This window comes from Cyprinus carpio, unplaced genomic scaffold (genome assembly GCF_018340385.1).
Source record: "Cyprinus carpio isolate SPL01 unplaced genomic scaffold, ASM1834038v1 S000006613, whole genome shotgun sequence".
Classification (NCBI taxonomy): domain Eukaryota; kingdom Metazoa; phylum Chordata; class Actinopteri; order Cypriniformes; family Cyprinidae; genus Cyprinus; species Cyprinus carpio.
The window spans coordinates 33,701-56,045 of record NW_024879252.1 but is presented as its reverse complement, the minus strand read 5'-3'; the positions used below and the strand labels follow the sequence as shown (position 1 = coordinate 56,045).

The window sequence follows — 22,345 nt, the reverse complement described above, 5'->3', positions numbered from 1 at the left end:
TTTCGTTAGGTTCACAACAGTCATTTCTGTGCGGCTCAGTCCAAAGATCATATGAGCCAAATTTCAGAAGAATTGGACCAATTTGAAGGAGGAGTAGTGTTTAGACTGAATACTGTACTTTTCAAAATGGCCGCTACTGTAATGGGCGGAGCCTTAATGTAAGGTATGGAATGGAATCTGCATGAAGAGAGTGATCAGGTGTACTAAGTTAAATTTTAATACAATTAGGGGTTCAAAAGTTATTAATGTTTGAATGTTGACATTTTGGACTGCTGGTGGCGCTATAGAGTTATGCCTAGAGACCCCAAATTTGGTCAGATCACTAATCATGGGCATCTCTAGAAGTGTGCCAAATTTCATCATTTTCCCATGTTCCCTTCATAGGGCTGCCATAGACCCCCATTGGAAGAAAATAAAAATAATAAAGAAAACATACAGATACAATAGGGGCTACAGCCCTTCGGGCTTGGCCCCTAATTAAGTTCACAGCATCATAATTTTTTTTTTCACTAGTGTTCAAAAAATTCTGTTCAGTCATTTCTGTGCGGCTCAGTCCCAGATCATCTGAGCCAAATTTCAGAAGAATTGGAGCAATTTTGAAGGAGGAGTAGTGGTGAGACTGAATACTGTACTTTTTCAAAATGGCCGCTACTGTAATGGGCGGAGTCTTTAATGTAATGTATTGACTATAATCTCATGATGAGAGAGTGATGAGGTGTACTAAGTTAAATTTTCATAGATTTAGGGGTTCAAGAGTTATTAACATTTGAATGTTGAAATTTTGGACTGCTGGGTGGCGCTATAGAGTTGTGCCTAGAGACCCCAAAGTTGGTCAGATCACTATTCATGGCCATCTCTACAAGTGTGCCAAATTTCATCATTTTCCCATGTTCCCTTCATAGGGCTGCCATAGACTCCCATTGGACGAGAAGAAGAAGAAGAATAATAAATATAGCTGCAAGCAGCGATACCGGGGCCAAGCCCTGAAGGGCTGTAGCCCAGAGCGGAGCGGGAGGAAGAAAAACGGCAGAAACGGAACGCGCGTCGGGACAACAGATCGGTTCAGAAGTAGAGAAGTTTGAAATCGAACAGAACTTTAGATGAGAATGACCAAAATCACGTTTTAAATTTAATGCTGACACACACAGAAAATCCAATGTCCCGAACAGAAGCAACGTCAACCACCGGGGATTCGAACCCACGACCTCACAGATTCGGAACCAGCGCCTTAGCAGAGTGAGCCACATTAGTTGACTCACATTCGACAAGCCAAAGAAGCGAGGTTAAGGTGTGAGAATGAGCTCTCAAAAGCCCGAATTAGCATTTGAGCCAGATTAGCATGCTAGGTTAAGAAATGCTAACGTTGCTCAAAGTTAACCAGATAGATCAAGACACCCATTAGAATGAATAGAAACGTGTTAGCATTTCAGCTAATTAGCATGCTAAGCTAACTAGCACAAATCAACTAGCACAGGCACGGTCAATTTCAGAGATGTACATGTCGGGAACGGGAGTGTAAATCAAAAATCTGTTCAGTCATTTCTGTCCGGCCTGGTCTGAATATCATCTGATAAAATTTTGAACAAAATTGAACAATATTTCAGGGAGGAGAGTAGCGAAAAAACAGTTTTTTCATTCCATTCAATATGGCGGACAGACACCATATTGGAAAATGACTAATGAGACATCATCTGATTCGGCATAACCCAAGGAACGAAATGACATAAAAAAAATAACAAAAATCGATCAGCGATTTCAAAAGTTATAAGGGTTTTTGCAAGAATCGTTATATCTCTTGAACACTAGGTGGCGCTGTATTCACACTTCCGGGGTACCTCCGGCACATGGTGTTGATGATGCCTACCGATTTTTGTGCAGATTTGTCCAGTAGATCAATAGATATAGCAATTTATGACAAAATTCTAAATGGCGGAGAGGTGGTCCAGGTGGTCTTGACAAAATTGACATCCACAGATTCTAAATTATCTAAAGAATCCTTGGACAACAAGATAATAATTTTCTGATGGATTGTTCAGAAGTTATAAGCAAAAAAAGTGAATTTTTGGTATCTCAACACCTATAGGTGGCGCTGTTCCCAACTTTGGCATGGAACCTCAGATCATGGTGTAGATGAATTGTACCAAGTTTGGTTTCGATTGATCAAAGTTTGGCTGAGATACAGCCTCTGAACCGATTTGAGATCAACCTCGTTAAGTTCACAGCATAATAACTTTTTTTTTCACTAGTGTTCAAAAAATTCTGTTCAGTCATTTCTGTGCGGCTCAGTCCAAAGAACATATGAGCCAAATTTCAGAAGAATTGGACCAATTTTGATGGAGGAGTAGTGTTTAGATTGAATACTGTACTTTTCAAAATGGCCGCTACTGTAATGGGCGGAGCCTTAATGTAAGGTATGGAATGGAATCTCCATGAAGAGAGTGCGCTACTGTACTAAGTTACATTTTCATAGAATTAGGGGTTCAAAAGTTATTAACGTTTGAATGTTGAAATTTTGGACTGCTGGTGGCGCTATAGAGTTGGGCCTAGAGACCCCAAAGTTGGTCAGATCACTAATAATGGCCATCTCTACAAGTGTGCCAAATTTCATCATTTTCCCATGTTCCCTTCAAAGGGCTGCCATAGACTCCCATTGGACGAGAAGAAGAAGAAGAAGAAGAAGAAATAATAAAAGAAAACATACAGAATAACAGCCCTTCGGGCTTGGCCCCTAAATATAGCTGCAAGCAGCGATGCCGGGGCCAAGCCCTGAAGGGCTGTAGCCCAGAGCGCAGCGGGAGGAAGAAAAATGCCAGAAAAACGGAACGCACGTCGGGACAACAGATCGGTTCAGAAGTAGAGTAGTTTGAAATCGAACAGACCTTCAGACGAGAATGACCAAAATCACGTTTTAAATTTAATGCGAACATACACAGAAAATCCAACAACTGGAACAGAAGCAACATCAACCACCCTGGGATTCGAACCCACGGGTTCGGAACCAGCGCCTTAGCAGAGTGAGCCACATTAGTTGACGCACATTTGACAATCCGCAGAAGCGAGGTTAAGGTGTGAGAGTGATCTCTCAAAAGCCCGAATTAGCATTTGAGCCAGATTAGCATGCTAAGCTAAAAATTGCTAACGTTGCTCAAAGTTAACCAGATAGCTCAAGACACCCATTAGAATGAATAGAAACGTGTTAGCATGTTAGCTAATTAGTATGCTAAGCTAACTAGCACAAATCAACTAGCACAGGCACGGTCAACTTCAGAGATGTACATGTCGGGAACGGGAGTGAATATCAAAAATCTGTTCAGTAATTTCTGTCTGGCCTGGTCTGAATATCATCTGATAAAATTTTGAACAAAATTGAACAAGATTTCAGGGAGGAGTAGCGAAAAAACAGTTTTTCATTCCATTCAATATGGCGGACAGACACCATGTTGGAAAATGACAAATGAGACATCATCAGATTCTGCAGAACCCAAGGAACGAAATGACATAAAAATCGATCAAGGATTTCAAAAGTTATAAGGGGTTTTGCAAGAAGAGTTATATCTCTTGAACACTAGGTGGCGCTGTCTTCAAACTTCCGGGGTACCTCCGGCACACGGTGTTGATGATGCCTACCAATTTTTGTGCAGATTTGTCTAGTAGATCAAAAGATATCACAATTTATGACAAATTTCAAAATGGCGGACAGGTGGTCCAGGTGGTCTTGACAAAATGGACATCCACAGATTCGGAATGACCCAAAGAATCCATAGACACCAAGATCATAATTTTCTGACGAATTGTTCAGAAGTTATAAGCAAAAAAGTTAATTTTTGGTATCTCAACACCCATAGGTGGCGCTGTTCCCAACTTTGGCATGGAACCTCAGATCATAGTGTACATGAATTGTACCAAGTTTGGTTTCGATTGATCAAAGTTTGGCCGAGATACAGCATCTGAACCGATTTTAGGTCGACTTCGTTAGGTTCACAATTTAATAAACTTTTGAACAAAGATGAATATCAAAAATCTGTTCAGTCAGTCATTTCTGTGCGGCTCAGTCCAAAGATCATCTGAGCCAAATTTCAGAAGAATTGGACCAATTTTGAAGGAGGAGTAGCGTTTAGACTGAATACTGTACTTTTCAAAATGGCCGCTACTGTAATGGGCGGAGCCTTAATGTAAGGTATTGACTATAATCTCCATGAAGAGAGTGATCAGGTGTACTAAGTTAAATTTTCATAGAATTAGGGGTTCAAGAGTTATTAATGTTTTAATGTTGAATTTTTGGACTGCTGGTGGCGCTATAGAGTTGGGCCTAGAGACCCCAAAGTTGGTCAGATCACTAATCATGGGCATCTCTAGAAGTGTGCCAAATTTCATCATTTTCCCATGTTCCCTTCATAGGGCTGCCATAGACCCCCCATAGAAGAGAAGAAGAATAATAATAATAATAATAATAAAGAAAACATACAGATACAATAGGGGCTACAGCCCTTCGGGCTTGGCCCCTAAATATATATTAAAGCAGCGATGCCGGGGCCAAGCCCTGAAGGGCTGTAGCCCAGAGCGCAGCGGGAGGGAGAAAAATGACAGAAACGGAACGCGCGTCGGGACAACGGATCGCTTCAGAAGTAGAGAAGTTTGAAATTGAACAGAACTTTAGATGAGAATGACCAAAAAAAGATTTTTTGATTTAATACGAACACACACAGAAAATCCAATGTCTTGAACAGAAACAATATTAACCAACCTGGATTCGAACCCACAACCTCAGAGGTTCAGAACCAGCAGCTTAACTGAGTGCACCACTCAGGCAATGCATGTGAAACAGATTGCAGAGGAGAGGTTAAGGTGTGAGAATGAGGTCAAAAGTCAAAATCAAAGAGAGGTTCAGATGAGAATGAACACAATCATATTTCTGATTCAATATAAACACATAGTTAATATTCAAAGTCTGGAACAGAAGCAACATCAACCAACCGGGATTCGAACCCACAACCTCAGAGGTTCAGAACCAGTGGCTTAACAGAGTGCACCACTCAGTCGATGTACAGCCAACATGATGCAGAAGAGAGGTTAAGGTGTGAGAATGAGATCCAAAAAAAGTTTGCTTAACTTTCCATATTACACTGCTTAAAATGCTAAGTAAATTGTAATTCAAACTTCTGAGGTACTTCCAGAACATGGTGTTGATGATCCCTACCGATTTTTGTACAGATATGTCAAATGGTTCAAAATATTGTCCAACTTATGACAAACTTTAAAATGGCAGCCACATGCTTCAGCCAATCCTGGCACAATTTAAATCCATGGATTCGACATGACCCGAAGAATCAAAAGACACCAAGATCACGATTTTCTAACTAACTGCTCAAAAGTTATAAGCAAAAATGTGAATTTTTGGTATCTCGTGACCCATAGGTGGCACTGTTTCGAACTTTGGCATATTTTCTCAGTTCATAGAATTGACAAAGTTTACCCAGTTTTGTGGAGATCGATCAAAGTATGGCCGAGATACAGCCTCTCAAACAATTTACATTCAGCACTGTTAACTTCAGAGCATCATAACTTTTTTTTGACCAGTAGGTCGAAAAATTCTGTTCAGTCATTTCCGTGCGGCTCGGTCCAAAGATCGTGTGAGCACATTTTGAGAAGAATTGGACCACATTTGAAGGAGGAGTAGCGAAAAAACGGAATACTGTACTTTTCGTAATGGATGTTACTGTAATGGCTGGAATCTTAATGTAAACCATTCAATGTGATCAGCGTGAAGAGAGGAATCAGGTGTACTAAGTTTTATCCAGATAGAAGAAGGTGTTCAAAAGTTATTAATGTTTAAATGTTGATTTTTTGAACTGCTGGTGGCGCTATAGAGTTAGTCCTAGACACCCCAAAATCGGTAAGATCACTATTCATGGCCATCACTACAAGTGTGCCAGATTTCACGGTTTTTCCTTACTAGTATTCCCTTCATAGGGCTGCCATAGAGCCCCATTGTTTTTGTCAAGGAATCTGACAAAAACAATCACTACCGGAAATGTAGGTGGCACTGTCTTCAAACTTCAGATGTACATCCGGCACATGGTGTTGATGATCCCTACCGATTTTTTTGCAGATTCGTCCACGGGTTCAAAAGATATGGCAATTTATGATAAATGTCAAAATGGCCGATAGGTGGTTCAGTCAGTTCTGGCACAATTGACATGAACAGATGCGGCATGACCCGAGGAATCCATAGACGCAAAGATCATCATTTTCTGACTGATTGTTCAGAAGTTATAAGCAAAAATGTGCATTTTTGGTATCTCAACACCCATAGGTGGCGCTGTTCCCAACTTTGGCATGGACCCTCAGATCATGGTGTTGAGGAAGTGTATCAAGTTTGGTTTCGATTGATCAATGTTTGGCCGAGATACAGCCTCTGAACCAATTTGGGGTCGACCTCGTTAAGTTCACAATTTAATAACTTTTGAACAAAGATGAATATCAAAAATCTGTTCAGTCATTTCTGTGCGGCTCGGTCTGAATTTCGTCTTTACCTATTTTCGGAAAAATTTAACCACTTTTGAAGGAGGAGTAGCGTTTAAACGGAAACACCTAATTAACATAATAGCCACTACTGTAAAGGGTGGAGTCTTAATGTAAAGTATAGAGTGTAATATCCATGAAGAGAGTAATTGTGTGTACTAAGTTTTATCTTTTTAGAACAAAGGGTTCAGGAGTTATTAATGTTTAAATATTGAATTTTTGAACTGGTGGTGGCGCTATGGAGTTGGTCCTAGAGACCCCAAAGTTGGTCAGATCACTATTGGTGACCATCTCTACAAGCGTGCCAAATTTCATCATTTTCCCATGTTCCCTTCATAGGGCTGCCATAGTGATCGATTGTTTTTTGTTCAAAAAATCTAACAAAAACAATCGCTATTAAAGCTGCAAGCAGCCGATTCCGGGGCCAAGCCCTGAATTGCTGTAGCCCAGGCGGAGCGGGAGGGTTTTTCCAGCCACTTTTTCACACTTTTCGGGACAACAGATCGATTCAGAATTACAGATAGTTTGAAATCGAACAGAAGGTCAGATGAGAATGAACAAAAACATGTTTTTTTTTTTTTTTTGAGTCAAACACATGGAACACCCAACATCTGGAACAGAAGCAACACGAACCACCCTGGATTCGAACCCATGACCTCAGAGGTTCGGAGCCAGTGCCTTAGCAGAGTGAGCCACATTAGTTGACGCACATTCGACAATCCGCAGAAGCGAGGTTAAGGTGTGAGAATGATCTCTCAAAAGCCTGAATTAGCATTTCAGCCAGATTAGCATGCTAGGCTAAAAAATGCTAACGTTGCTCAAAGTTAACCAGATAGATCAAGACACCCATTAGAATGAATAGAAATGTGTTAGCGTTTCAGCTAATTAGCATGCTAAGCTAACTAGCACAAATCAACTAGCACAGGCACGGTCAACTTCAGAGATGTACATGTCGGGAACGGGAGTGTAAATCAAATATCTGTTCAGTCATTTCTGTCCGGCTCGGTCTGAAGATCATGTGATAAAATTTTGAACAAATTTGAACAAGATTTCAGGGAGGAGTAGCGAAAAAACTGTTTTTCATTCCATTCAATATGGCGGACAGACACCATATTGGAAAATGACAAATGAGACCATCATCTGATTTGGGCATAACCCAAGGAACGAAATGACATAAAAATTACAAAAATCGATCAACGATTTCAAAAGTTATAAGGGGTTTTGCAAGAATCGTTATATCTCTTGAACACTAGGTGGCGCTGTCTTCAAACTTCCGGGGTACCTCCGGTACATGCTGTTGATGATGCCTACCGATTTTTGTGCAGATTTGTCCTGTAGATCAAAAGATATCGCAATTTATGACAAATTTCAAAATGGCGGACAGGTGGTCCAGGTGGTTTTGACAAAATTGACATCCACAGATTCGGAATGACCCAAAGAATCCATAGACACCAATATCATAATTTTCTGACGAATTGTTCAGAAGTTATAAGCTAAAATGTGCATTTTTTGTATCTCAACACCCATAGGTGGCGCTGTTCCAAAATTTGGCATGTACCCTCAGATCATGGTGTAGATGAAGTGTACCAAGTTTGGTTTCGATTGATCAAAGTTTGGCCGGGATACAGCCTCTGAACCGATTTGAGGTCGACCTCGTTAAGTTCACAGCATAATAACTTTTTGAACAAAGATGAATACTAGTATGATCTGTTCAGTCATTTCTGTGCGGCTCAGTCCAAAGATCATATGAGCCAAATTTCAGAAGAATTGGACCCAATTTTGAAGGAGGAGTAGTGTTTAGACTGATTACTGTACTTTTCAAAATGGCTGCTACTGTAATGGGCGGAGTCTTAATGTAAGGTGTGGAATGGAATCTCCATGAAGAGACAAAATAGATGTACTAAGTTTTATTTTAATAGAATTAGTGGTTCAAGAGTTATTAACGTTTGAATGTTGAATTTTTGAACTGGTGGTGGCGCTGTAGAGTTGGTCCTAGAGACCCCAAAGTTGGTCAGATCACTAATAATGGTCATCTCTACAAGTGTGCCAAATTTCATCATTTTCCCATGTTCCCTTCATAGGGCTGCCATAGACTCCCATTGGCCGAGAAGAAGAAGAAAAGAATAATAATAAAAAAAAAACAGATACAATAGGGGCTATAGCTGCATAGCTGCAAGCAGCGATGCCGGGGCCAAGCCCTGAAGGGCTGTAGCCCAGAGCGGAGCGGCAGGAAGAAATACGGCAGAAACAGAACGCACGTCGGGACAACAGACCGCTTCAGAAGTAGAGAACTTTGAAATCGAACAGGACTTCAGATGAGAATGACCAAAAGCAAGTTTTTAATTTAATGCGAACATACACAGAAAATCCAATGTCTTGAACAGAAGCAACATCAACCACCCGGGATTCGAACCCACGACCTCACGGGTTCGGAACCAGCGCCTTAGCAGAGTGAGCCACATTAGTTGACGCACATTTGACAATCCGCAGAAGCGAGGTTAAGGTGTGAGAATGATCTCTCAAAAGCCCGAATTAGCATTTGAGCCAGATTAGCATGCTAGGCTAAAAAATGCTAACGTTGCTCAAAGTTAACCAGATAGATCAAGACACCCATTAGAATGAATAGAAACGTTTTAGCATTTCAGCTAATTAGCATGCTAAGCTAACTAGCACAAATCAACTAGCACAGTGACGGTCAACTTCAGAGATGTACATGTCGGGAACGGGAGTGTAAATCAAAAATCTGTTCAGTCATTTCTGTCCGGCTCGGTCTGAATATCATCTGATAAAATTTTGAACAAAATTGAACAAGATTTCAGGGAGGAGTAGCGATAAAACAGTTTTTCATTCCATTCAATATGGCGGACGGACACCATATTGGAAAATGACAAATGAGACATCATCAGATTCTGGTCGAACCCAAGGAACGAAATGACATAAAAAGAACAAAAATCGATCAACGATTTCAAAAGTTATAAGGGGTTTTTTCAAGAATCGTTATATCTCTTGAACACTAGGTGGCGCTGTCTTCACACTTCCGGGGTACCTCCGGCACATGGTGTTGATGACGCCTACCCATTTTTGTGCAGATTTGTCCAGTAGATCAAAAGATATCGCAACTTATGACAAATTTCAAAATGGCGGACAGGTGGTCCAGGTGGTCTTGACAAAATGGACATCCACAGATTTGGAATGACCCTAAGAATCCATAGACACCAAGATCATAATTTTCTGACGAATTGTTCAGAAGTTATAAGCAAAAAAGTGATTTTTTGGTATCTCAACACCCATAGGTGGCGCTGTTCCCAACTTTGGCATGGAACCTCAGATCATGGTGTAGATGAAGTGTACCAAGTTTGGTTTCGATTGATCAAAGTTTGGCCGAGATACAGCCTCTGAACCGATTTTAGGTCGACTTCGTTAAGTTCACAATTTAATAACTTTTGAACAAAGATGAATATCAAAAATCTGTTCAGTCATTTCTGTGCGGCTCGGTCCAAAGATCATGTGAGCCAAATTTCAGAAGAATTGGGCCAATTTTGAAGGAGGAGTAGTGTTTAGACTGAATACTGTACTTTTCAAAATGGCCGCTACTGTAATGGGCGGAGCCTTAATGTAAGGTATTGACTATAATCTCCATGAAGAGAGTGATCAGGTGTACTAAATTCTATTTTCATAGGATTAGTGGTTCAAGAGTTATTAACGTTTGAATGTTGAAATTTTGGACTGCTGGTGGCGCTATAGAGTTGGGCATAGAGACCCCAAAGTTGGTCAGATCACTATTCATGGCCATCTGTACAAGTGTGCCAAATTTCATCATTTTTCCATGTTCCCTTCATAGGGCTGCCATAGACTCCCATTGGACGAGAAGAAGAAGAAGAAGAAGAAGAATAATAATAATAATAATAATAAAACATACAGATACAATAGGGGCTACAGCCCTTCGGGCTTGGCCCCTAAATATAGCTGCAAGCAGCGATGCCGGGGCCAAGCCCTGAAGGGCTGTAGCCCAGAGCGGAGCGGGAGGACGAAAAATGCCAGAAACCGAACGCGCGTCGGGACAACAGAGAACGGGTCCAGAAGTAGAGTAGTTTGAAATCGAACAGACCTTCAGATGAGAATGACCAAAAGCACATATTTAATTTAATGTGAACATACACAGAAAATCCAACAACTGGAACAGAAGCAACATGAACCACCCGGGATTCGAACCCACAACCTCACGGGTTTGGAAGCAGTGCCTTAGCAGAGTGAGCCACATTAGTTGACGCACACTTGACAAGCCAAAGAAGCGAGGTTAAGGTGTGAGAATGAGCTCTCAAAAGCCCGAATTAGCATTTGAGCCAGATTAGCATGCTAGGCTAAAAAATGCTAACATTGCTCAACGTTAACCAGATAGATCATCCACACCCATTAGAATGAATAGAAACGTGTTAGCATTTCAGCTAAATTAGCATGCTAAGCTAACTAGCACAAATCAACTAGCACAGGCACGGTCAACTTCATAGATGTATATGTCGGGAACGGGAGTGTAAATCAAAAATCTGTTCAGTCATTTCTGTCCGGCCTGGTCTGAATATCATCTGATCAAATTTTGAACAAAATTGAACAAGATTTCAGGGAGGAGTAGCGAAAAAACTGTTTTTCATTCCATTCAATATGGCGGACGGACACCATATTGGAAAATGACAAATGAGACATCATCCGATTCGACATAACCCAAGGAACGAAATGACATTAAAAAAACAAAAATCGATCAACGATTTCAAAAGTTATAAGGGGTTTTGCAAGAATCGTTATATCTCTTGAACACTAGGTGGCGCTGTATTCACACTTCCGGGGTACCTCCGGCACATGGTGTTGATGACGCCTACCGATTTTTGTGCAGATTTGTCCAGTAGATCAATAGATATCGCAATTTATGACAAATTTCAAAATGGCGGACAGGTGGTCCAGGTGGTCTTGACAAAATTGACATCCACAGATTCGGAATGACCCAAAGAATCCATAGACACCAAGATCATAATTTTCTGACGAATTGTTCAGAAGTTATAAGCAAAAAAGTGATTTTTTGGTATCTCAACACCCATAGGTGGCGCTGTTCCCAAATTTGGCATGGAACCTCAGATCATGGTGTAGATGAAGTGTACCAAGTTTGGTTTCGATTGATCAAAGTTTGGCCGAGATACAGCATCTGAACCGATTTTAGGTCTACTTCGTTAGGTTCACAATTTAATAACTTTTGAACAAAGATGAATATCAAAAATCTGTTCAGTCATTTCTGTGCGGCTCGGTCCAAAGATCATGTGAGCCAAATTTCAGAAAAATTGGGCCAATTTTGAAGGAGGAGTAGTGTTTAGACTGAATACTGTACTTTTCAAAATGGCCGCTACTGTAATAGGCGGAGCCTTAATGTAAGACATTGACTGTAATCTCCATGAAGAGAGTGATCAGGTGTACTAAGTTTTATTGTCATAGGATTAGTGGTTCAAGAGTTATTAACATTTGAATGTTGAAATTTTTTGGACTGCTGGTGGCGCTATAGAGTTGGGCCTAGAGACCCCAAATTTGGTCAGAACACTATTCATGGCCATCTCTACAAGTGTGCCAAATTTCATCATTTTCCTATGTTCCCTTCATAGGGCTGCCATAGACTCCCATTGACGAGAAGAAGAAGAAGAAGAAGAAGAAGAAGAAAATAATAATTAATAATAAAACATACAGATACAATAGGGGCTACAGCCCTTTGGGCTTGGCCCCTAATAAATATAGCTGCAAGCAGCGATGCCGGGGCCAAGCCCTGAAGGGCTGTAGCCCAGAGCGGAGCGGGAGGAAGAAAAATGCCAGAAACCGAACGCGCGTCGGGACAACAGAACGGTCCAGAAGTAGAGTAGTTTGAAATCGAACAGACCTTCAGACGAGAATGACCAAAAGCACATATTTAATTTAATGTGAACATACACAGAAAATCCAACAACTGGAACAGAAGCAACATGAACCACCCTGGATTCGAACCCACAACCTCACGGGTTTGGAGGCAGTGCCTTAGCAGAGTGAGCCACATTAGTTGACGCACATTTGACAAGCACATCTGACATGGGTTAAGGTGTGAGAATGATCTCTCAAAAGCCCGAATTAGCATTTGAGCCAGATTAGCATGCTAGGCTAAAAAATGCTAACGTTGCTCAAAGTTAACCAGATAGATCAAGACAACCATTAGAATGAATAGAAATGTGTTAGCGTTTCAGCTAATTAGCATGCTAAGCTAACTAGCACAAATCAACTAGCACAGGCACGGTCAACTTCAGAGATGTACATGTCGGGAACGGGAGTGAATATCAAAAATCTGTTCAGTCATTTCTGTCCGGCCTGGTCTGAATATCATCTGATAAAATTTTGAACAAAATTGAACAATATTTCAGGGAGGAGTAGCGAAAAAACAGTTTTTCATTCCATTCAATATGGCGGACAGACACCATATTGGAAAATGACAAATGAGACATCACCTGATTCGGCATAACCCAAGGAACGAAATGACATAAAAATTACAAAAATCGATCAACGATTTCAAAAGTTATAAGGGGTTTTGCAAGAATCGTTATATCTCTTGAACACTAGGTGGCGCTGTCTTCGAACTTCCGGGGTACCTCCGGCACATGCTGTTGATGATGCCTACCGATTTTTGTGCAGATTTGTTCAGTAGATCAAAAGATATCGCAACTTATGACAAATTTCAAAATGACGGACAGGTGGTCCAGGTGGTCTTGACAAAATTGACATCCACAGATTCGGAATGACCCACAGAATCCATAGACACCAAGATCATAACTTTCTGACGAATTGTTCAGAAGTTATAAGCAAAAAAGTGATTTTTTTGGTATCTCAACACCCATAGGTGGGTGCTGTTCCCAACTTTGGCATGGACCCTCAGATCATGGTGTAGATGAAGTGTACCAAGTTTGGTTTCGATTGATCAAAGTTTGGCCGAGATACAGCCTCTGAACCGATTTTGGGTCGACCTCGTTAAGTTCACAATTTAATAACTTTTGAACAAAGATGAATATCAAAAATCTGTTCAGTCATTTCTGTGCGGCTTAGTCCAAAGATCATTCCTCTGAACCGATTTTGGGTCGACCTCGTTAATTGAAGGAGGAGTAGTGTTTAGACTGAATACTGTACTTTTCAAAATGGCCGCTACTGTAATGGGCGGAGCCTTAATGTAAGGTATTGGAATGGAATCTCCATGAAGAGAGTGATCAGGTGTACTAAGTTAAATTTTCATAGAATTAGGGGTTCAAAGTTATTAACGTTTGAATGTTGAATTTTTGGACTGGTGGTGGCGCTATAGAGTTGGGCCTACAGACCCCAAAGTTGGTCAGATCACTAATAATGGCCATCTCTACAAGTGTGCCAAATTTCATCATTTTCCCATGTTCCCTTCATAGGGCTGCCATAGACTCCCTCCCATGGACGAGAAGAATAAGAAGAAGAAGAAAATAATAAAATAATATAATAAATATAGCTACAGCCCTTTGGGCAGCTAAATATAGCGGGGCGATGCCCCGGGGCCAAGCCCTGAAGGGCTGTAGCCCAGAGCGGAGCGGGAGGAAGAAAAACGCCAGAAACAAAACGTGCGTCGGGACAACAGATCGCTTCAGAAGTAGAGAACTTTGAAATCGAACAGAACTTTAGATGAGAATGACCAAAAGCACGTTTTAGATTTAATGCGAACATACACAGAAAATCCAACAACTGGAACAGAAGCAACATTAACCACCCGGGATTCGAACCCACGACCTCACGGGTTCGGAACCAGCGCCTTAGCAGAGTGAGCCACATTAGTTGACTCACATTTGACAAGCCACAGAAGCGAGGTTAAGGTGTGAGAATGATCTCTCAAAAGCCCGAATTAGCATTTGAGCCAGATTAGCATGCTAGGCTAAAAAATGCTAACGTTGCTCAAAGTTAACCAGATAGATCAAGACACCCATTAGAATGAATAGAAACGTTTTAGCATTTCAGCTAATTAGCATGCTAAGCTAACTAGCACAAATCAACTAGCACAGGCATGGTCAACTTCAGAGATGTACATGTCGGGAACGGGAGTGTAAATCAAAAATCTGTTCAGTCATTTCTGTCCGGCTCGGTCTGAATATCATCTGATAAAATTTTTAACAAAATTGAACAAGATTTCAGGGAGGAGTAGCGAAAAAACAGTTTTTCATTCCATTCAATATGGCGGACGGACACCATATTGAAAAATGACAAATGAGACATCATGAGATTCAGCAGAACCCAAGGAACGAAATGACATAAAAAGAACAAAAATCGTTTAACGATTTCAAAAGTTATAAGGGGTTTTGCAAGAATCGTTATATCTCTTGAACACTAGGTGGCGCTGTCTTCAAACTTCCGGGGTACCTCTGGCACATGGTGTTGATGATGCCTACTGTTTTTTGTGCAGATTTCTCCAGTAGATCAATAGATATCGCAATTTATGACAAATTTCAAAATGGCGGACAGGTGGTCCAGGTGGTCTTGACAAAATTGACACCCACAGATTCGGAATGACCCAAAGAATGCATAGACACCAAGATCATAATTTTCTGACGAATTGTTCAGAAGTTATAAGCAAAAAAGTGAATTTTTGGTATCTCAACACCCATAGGTGGCGCTGTTCCCAACTTTGGCATGGACCCTCAGATCATGGTGTAGATGAAGTGTACCAAGTTTGGTTTCGATTGATCAAAGTTTGGCCGAGATACAGCATCTGAACCGATTTTAGGTCGACTTCATTAGGTTCACAATTTAATAACTTTTGAACAAAGATGAATATCAAAAATCTGTTCAGTCATTTCTGTGCGGCTCAGTCCAAACATCATCTGAGCCAAATTTCAGAAGAATTGGACCAATTTTGAAGGAGGAGTAGCGTTTAGACTGAATACTGTACTTTTTTCAAAATGGCCGCTACTGTAATGGGCGGAGCCTTAATGTAAGCTATGGAATGGAATCTCCATGAAGAGAGTGATCAGGTGTAACTAAGTTAAATTTTCATAGAATTAGGGGTTCAAGAGTTATTAACATTTGAATGTTGTAAATTTTGGACTGCTGGTGGCGCTATAGAGTTGGGCCTAGAGACCCCAAAGTTGGTCAGATCAATCACTAATCATGGGCATCTCTAGAAGAGTGCCAAATTTCATCATTTTTCCATGTTCCCTTCATAGGGCTGCCATAGACCCCCCATAGAAGAGAAGAAGAATAATAATAATAATAAAGAAAACATACAGATACAATAGGGGCTACAGCCCTTCGGGCTTGGCCCCAAACAACTAGTGCGCACATACACAAAAGTCTAAGATCTTTAAACAAAGAAAACCGAATAACGTTACATGCAAATGTTGCTACTTCTGCCTGACCGCCAATAAGTATAGACCTATCTATTAACATATTAAAATTAATTTGACATCGACTCTGCTAATCATTTAACTATAAATATTTCAACGCTACACGATTGCTGAACAATAATAACTTAAGCGATTACCTTTTATTCGTGTCGCTTCTGTTCTGATGGCTCAGACTGTACAGCCTCCCCCTACTGGACGCATCAGGAACAACAGGAGCATAAAACTTTCTGGGCTGTATCTGCCTGCTCCAGGTCTGCAGCCTCCCACTACTTCTTAGATGGCGATAAGTGGTTTTGCTGTGTCTCAATTGTCTCCATCCCTAATCAAACACACCTGAACCTAATCAGGGTCTTCAAGATCACGCTCCTTGTAGGCAGGTGAGTTTCATCAGGGTTACGCCAGGCCTCTTTGTATCCTTAAAAACGCATTTTCAAAAAGTTCCTTTAAAGCATTCTGACCCACTAAATCAGCACATTTTTCAGCAGAGTGTATCGTGAGATCGCAGGTTGAGAAGATGACAGCTCGAGTGTGCTGCTCGTTGATTTCTGCTTTATTTTGTTTCTCTGTATGCTTGAACACAAGAGACGCTGAAGGAACAGCCACAAGTGAGATCTTTTAATTTCATCACACAGTGCGAAGAAGTATGTAAATGAGATCTTATAAAAATTGACTTTAGGCACATATCAGAATGTATTAATGTACACTAGCAGTGAAAGTTTAAAAAAGCCATTAAGATTAAGTTATGTTTATATTTCTTCCATTACAAGGAAAACGATGACCAAGATGCATTAATGTTGTTATATAGCTTCAAAATTATGTACTTATGTTTTTACAGTAAATTAATCAATTCATTTGGCTGCCAGGTTATGTATGCCATCACTTCTGAACCCCTTTATTTTTTTTCCAAATATTTTGTTTGCTTGCAATTTATATTCTAGGGCTAATAATGACTTGCAAGCCTTTAATGAAGCATTAAAATGCTTAAAGTGTGGTGGTCATGGTTGAAGTATTTATTTGTGTATATATCGTATTAAAATGGGCTGATGTCCGTGTTTTATGTTGGCATTACTATACACCACCAGTTGTGGGGTAGGTTCTATGTTGTAATGTCACTCCTTGCCTTTGAAACAGTTTAGGGATAAATGGTGGATTTTTAATGGGCTGATGTCCATGTTTTATGTTTACAGATACATTTGTATGTTCTACACTTAAGTTTGATACACACGAGGCATTCAGTGATCTGGTTTCTCTATCATGTTTCTATAACAGAAAAGCCAGGATCGTGTCCAAAACCCGTTGGAGCAGGACTGTGTGCTGAGATGTGTTCTGGTGACAGTAGCTGTCCAAACAATCAGAAATGCTGCAGCAATGGATGTGGACATCAGTGTATGCCTCCATATAAAGGTATTTGTATTATAATAGTGTGACTTAAATTAGCTTTTACCTTTTTCATATGCAGTGAGGCATTCAGTGATCTGGTTTCTCTATCATGTGTTTAGCAGAAAAGCCAGGATCGTGTCCAGAACCCGTTGGACCAAGACCTTGTCTTGAGATGTGTTCTGGTGACAATAGCTGTCCAAACAATCAGAAATGCTGCAGCACTGGATGTGGACATCAGTGTATGCCTCCATATAAAGGTATTTATATTGTTATAATAGTGTGAATTAAATTAGCTTTTACCTTTTTCATATGCAGTGAGGCATTCAGTGATATGGTTTCTCTATCATGTGTTTGTGTAGCAGAAAAGCCAGGATTGTGTCCAAAACCCGTTGGAGCAGGAGTGTGTGCTGAGATGTGTTCTGGTGACAGTAACTGTCCAAACAATCAGAAATGCTGCAGCAATGGATGTGGACATCAGTGTATGGCTCCATATAAAGGTATTAATATGGCAATGTGTGGGTCAGGTTTTTTTTTTTTTTTTTTCTGGATGTGTATCGAGGAGTTAAGTGATGAGGTTTGTCACATGTGTGTATAACAGAAAAGCCAGGAGTGTGTCCAAGAACAACTCTCAGAATAAAAGGGGTTTGTGCTGAGCGGTGTTCTAATGATGGTGACTGTCCGAATGATGAGAAATGCTGCAGCAATGGATGTGGACATCAGTGTACAGCTCTACCGAAAGGTATGCTATACTGATGCATTGGTAAGATTTTTCCCCATTACAGTTCTTTTGTGATCTAGTTTCCCTGTTGTGTTTTTGTATAACAGATAAGCCAGGAGTGTGTCCAATGAGTTTCCTTGGAAAAGGATTGTGTAAAGAGTTGTGTGTCAATGACGTTGACTGTCCGAACGATGAGAAATGCTGCTCCACTAAATGTGGGCATGAATGTACACCTCTACCTAAAGGTATGTTACTGTATATTGATGCTTGGTTCCCCAACACACACTTTTTAAGCGTTTTATCGTTTTTAATGGTGAAGTACCTGAATTTGGCCCATAGCACCATTTCAAGCATATGGTTTTTCAAAATATTAATAAAACTTGGAATACAACTTTCTGTAAAAGACTTGTGGTTCGTGCTTTGAGTGTTTTGTGCTGTTTGCCACTAAATCTGACTATCTGTATCCATGCAGTGAAGCCTGGTCCATATTTCAAACCAAATGTGATAACTCCATGATGATCAGTGTCCTGCCACACAGAAGTGTTGCCCAACCACCTGTGCATGCAGTGAACCATGCCAGTTTAACCATCGGGGAAAAACTTTTTATACTATATTTGAGGTCTTCTACATTCATCAAATAATATTATAGTTTAGCAAAACTTCTCTGTGTGAAAGTGTTTATGAATGCTTTGTCCAGGAGCTTGGCAGCAAAAGTAGTGGGGAAATCCTTGAAATGACGTGTAAGCTACAAGAAATGAAACAAAGAACACAGGTTAACCCTAATGCGAGAGACGTTAAGTTTTTATTGTCTTTAGATTAACAAAATAACATTTATTCAAACAAACTGAGAAGGGGAAATTTTCATATGGCCATTCAGTCCAGAATGTTGGAAGAAAAACATTGTCATGCATCAATGGTACTAGGTTTAGCCTTGTTCATTCGTGCTGTTCTACATTCACAGGTTACTATTCTAAGGAGGCTATGAATCCAAAATGTTTTTGCCCACATGTGAAACCAGTATTGTATTGTCGTCTTTACAGCTGTAAAACCAGCAAACAACATTAGAAATTTAGTATTTATATAAATCGTGGTTTAATATAGTTTTGAAAAACATTCAGTATTTAGCGAGTCCATATGTCTCCAAAGACTCCAGATTTGGTTTTTGTTTTTTTGAATCTAGTCCTAATGACTGATGAATAAATTAATACTTTTGACTCCTCCCTTTTCTTTAAATGCAGTTTAAAATACTGAAATGTATCATTTTATAAAACATTATTTATGAAAACCTGTATCTGAATTGTAACTTAAAGTTATCTTAATGTTGAATGTTACCATATTCATTGCCCTTCCCCTTTTATACAGTATTTTGTGTAGGTCTTGAATGTCTGGTTTTTGTACTGGCAAGCAATAGGCTACTGACTAAAGATAATCGCTAACCCTGCACCCTTTGACTAAAAGCAGACTGAAAAAATTGTGCCTGTGAGATTTTTGGTGAACTTTCCTGTTAATGCATTTATTGCTTTTCATCTCGGCAACTTCAAAAAAGTTCTGAAAGCAAAATTAAAGTTTACCATGTTAATGACCTCAGTCTATAAACATCAGAGATTGCCTCATGAAATCTCATTAAAATATCTCTATCAAAGTGAGAGATTTGGAAAGCACTGTGTTATTTATGTTTTAGGACAGACATTCAGTGAGGTTTATGACTCACTGGGGTTTTAGAAAGAAGAACATTTGGGAATGGGAAAGAGGAAGTTTTAATTAAGAATGTGTATCAGACATTGTTCATTAAATAAATGTCTGAATAGAATATTGTAACTGGGAAACTATGACAAATGTGGACAAGTAGAAAACCGTAGAACACATACTTGTGAAATGTGATGCATGTGAAAAAGCAAGATTTCTATTAATACAAGCTTTAAGATCTTTGGAAATAAATTATTTGTCACTCCAGGTTTATTACAAGATCGATTAAAAAAAAAAAAAAAAAATTTACATTTATTGTTTCCCAACTTCCCAGTATCAACTCCACACTCCTGTCCACTTTAAGGTAAACTGACCTGATTCCCTTACATATACAAGTTAAGTCAAGACTGAACATTCTATGGAGGAATAAAGCTCTAAATATGAAAAACTAAAGGAGACACAGAGAATAATCAGTAACCATAAGAACAGATAAACTAATGCAAAGCAACAGACTGTAACGTACCAACATCATCATAACAGTGTTAGGAAAGCCAACATCATCATTTTAAAAATTCCATAAACTTAATTTAAATCAACTTCAAAGTACAACCATTTCAACTCACTAATTTCAATTTTGCCTAGTGCTGAATTGCTTTATTGAAGTTCATTTGACTTTACACATTTTGCAGTTTCAACTTAAGTTCCAAAGTTTTTACATTCATTTTCTAGTTATTATAATGTAAACTTTATTTTAGATTCAGATAAAAAAATATACTACAACACACATACATGTCCAATACAGTCCATTTTTTCTTGAACATTTAAAAGGAGAAAGGTGTTCTGTAGTCTTCGTATTAGGAGGCCAGCTTGCATGCCTTTGTTGTGTATGAAGTGTCTCACCATTAGCCTTTAAAATCAGAAAATAGAGTAAAAATTACTAACAGTTGACAGTATACTATATACACTACACACTGACAGACTTAAGTATACACTAATTCAGAAACACATTCAATACTTTGAATAACAAAAAACAAGTGATAGTTTAAAGCAGGGTGTCAAATCCTGCTCTGAGGAATACTTTGAATATCCATCCTTAATTTAATACATCTGAATCAGTTAACTAAGGTCTTACTAGGCTTTCCAGAAACTTCCAGGTAAGTTGTAGCTAAATTCTGCAGAAGAGTGGACATCCAGGAGCGAGTTTAGACACCTCTGGTTTAAAGTTCCCCTATGCTGCTTTTTTGAGTAATAGGAATGTAACAATGTACCTAAAGTCAGTTGAAAATCAATGCAAGTATGTGATGCAAGTTGATTGAGACGTTAAACAAATCAAGATATTATAAAGGGTTTGTTCAACCAAAAATAAAAATTCTGTCATCAGTTACTCACCCTCATGTAATTTCAAACCCAAAAGACTTTTATTCATTTTTGGAACACAAATGAGGGTATTTTTGATGAAATCCGAGAGCTTTCTGACCCTCCATTGGCAGCAACGCAACTAAAAGGTCCAGAATGGTAAAGACATCATTAAAGTACTCCAATGTGACTCCTGTGGTTTAACCTCAATTTTACAAAGCATAAAAACTAGATAGTTCACTGTTGAGATTGTGAATTGCTGGATTTTTGTTAAATGTGAGCCAAAATCATCACAATTAAAATAAACAAAGACTTAAACTACTTCAGTCTGTGTGCATTACATTTATTTAATACATGAGTTTCACAATTTGAGTTGAATTAATTTGAGCTTTTGACACTATCAACCACCCCATTCTTCTCTCCCGCCTTGAATCTTCTCTCAGTATCACCGGCACTGCCCTCTCCTGGTTCCAATCTTATCTCACTGACAGACAACAATTCATCCATATCAACAACTGCACCTCCTCCACTGCTCCGCTGCCCCAAGGTGTCCCACAGGGTTCGGTGCTTGGTCCTCTCCTCTACATACTATACCTGCTTCCCCTTGGCAATATCATTCGCCACCATGGTCTCAACTTTCACTGCTATGCCGATGATGTTCAGCTCTACATCTCCACTAAATCCATCACCTCTGCCACCCACTCCACTATCACTAACTGCCTCACTGACATTAAATCCTGGATGCACACCAATTTCCTTCAAACTCAACTACGAAAAAACAAACATGATCATCATCTGTCCTAAAACCCATCACTAAAACCGTTCACAGTTTCTCCCTCACTGTTGACACCTTCACCCTGTCTCCATCCCTTCACAGTCGCAACCTCGGAGTCATCTTTGACAATAACCTCTCCCTTTGAACACCACATAAAAATAAATCACCAGAACTGCCTTCTTTCACCTCAAAAACATCGCCCAACTCCGTCCATCACTCTCTTTCTCTGCTGCAGAAACCCTCATCCACGCCTTCATCACCTCCAGAATCGACTACTGCAATAGCATCCTGTACGGTATATCATCCAAAACCTTCTGATGCCAACCTACTGACTCTACCTCCCAGGACCAAGCACCGAACCTAATCGCGATTGTGATTTCATTTTGTTTTATCGTGCAGCCCTACTGCTGATCATTTCATATAGCTACCATCTACATCAGCATTAAACATTTAAAACCATTTTAGCTGAAAATGTACTTTCAGAGAGAAGAAAGTGGTTGAAAT

At 39.8% G+C, this 22,345-nt stretch overlaps 1 protein-coding gene across 6 annotated transcripts; it reads left to right on the top strand.

Annotated features, from left to right (window-relative positions):
* Nucleotides 1–16,307: 16,307 nt before the first annotated feature.
* LOC109105258 (perlwapin-like) lies at nucleotides 16,308–18,633 on the top strand. 6 transcript variants are annotated; one of them, XM_042754895.1, is made up of 7 exons: nucleotides 16,309–16,531; nucleotides 17,196–17,330; nucleotides 17,429–17,563; nucleotides 17,669–17,803; nucleotides 17,905–18,045; nucleotides 18,132–18,269; nucleotides 18,497–18,633. In XM_042754895.1, exons 1-7 carry the CDS (start codon nucleotides 16,441–16,443, stop codon nucleotides 18,538–18,540), a joined length of 819 nt encoding a protein of 272 aa, XP_042610829.1. In that variant the 5' UTR covers nucleotides 16,309–16,440; the 3' UTR covers nucleotides 18,541–18,633. The 6 variants fall into 6 exon arrangements, with proteins under 6 accessions (XP_042610832.1, XP_042610831.1, XP_042610829.1 ...); XM_042754894.1 differs by having other exon boundaries at nucleotides 17,666–17,803; XM_042754892.1 differs by having other exon boundaries at nucleotides 16,310–16,531; nucleotides 17,426–17,563; nucleotides 17,666–17,803.
* The last annotated feature ends 3,712 nt before the right edge of the window (nucleotides 18,634–22,345 follow it).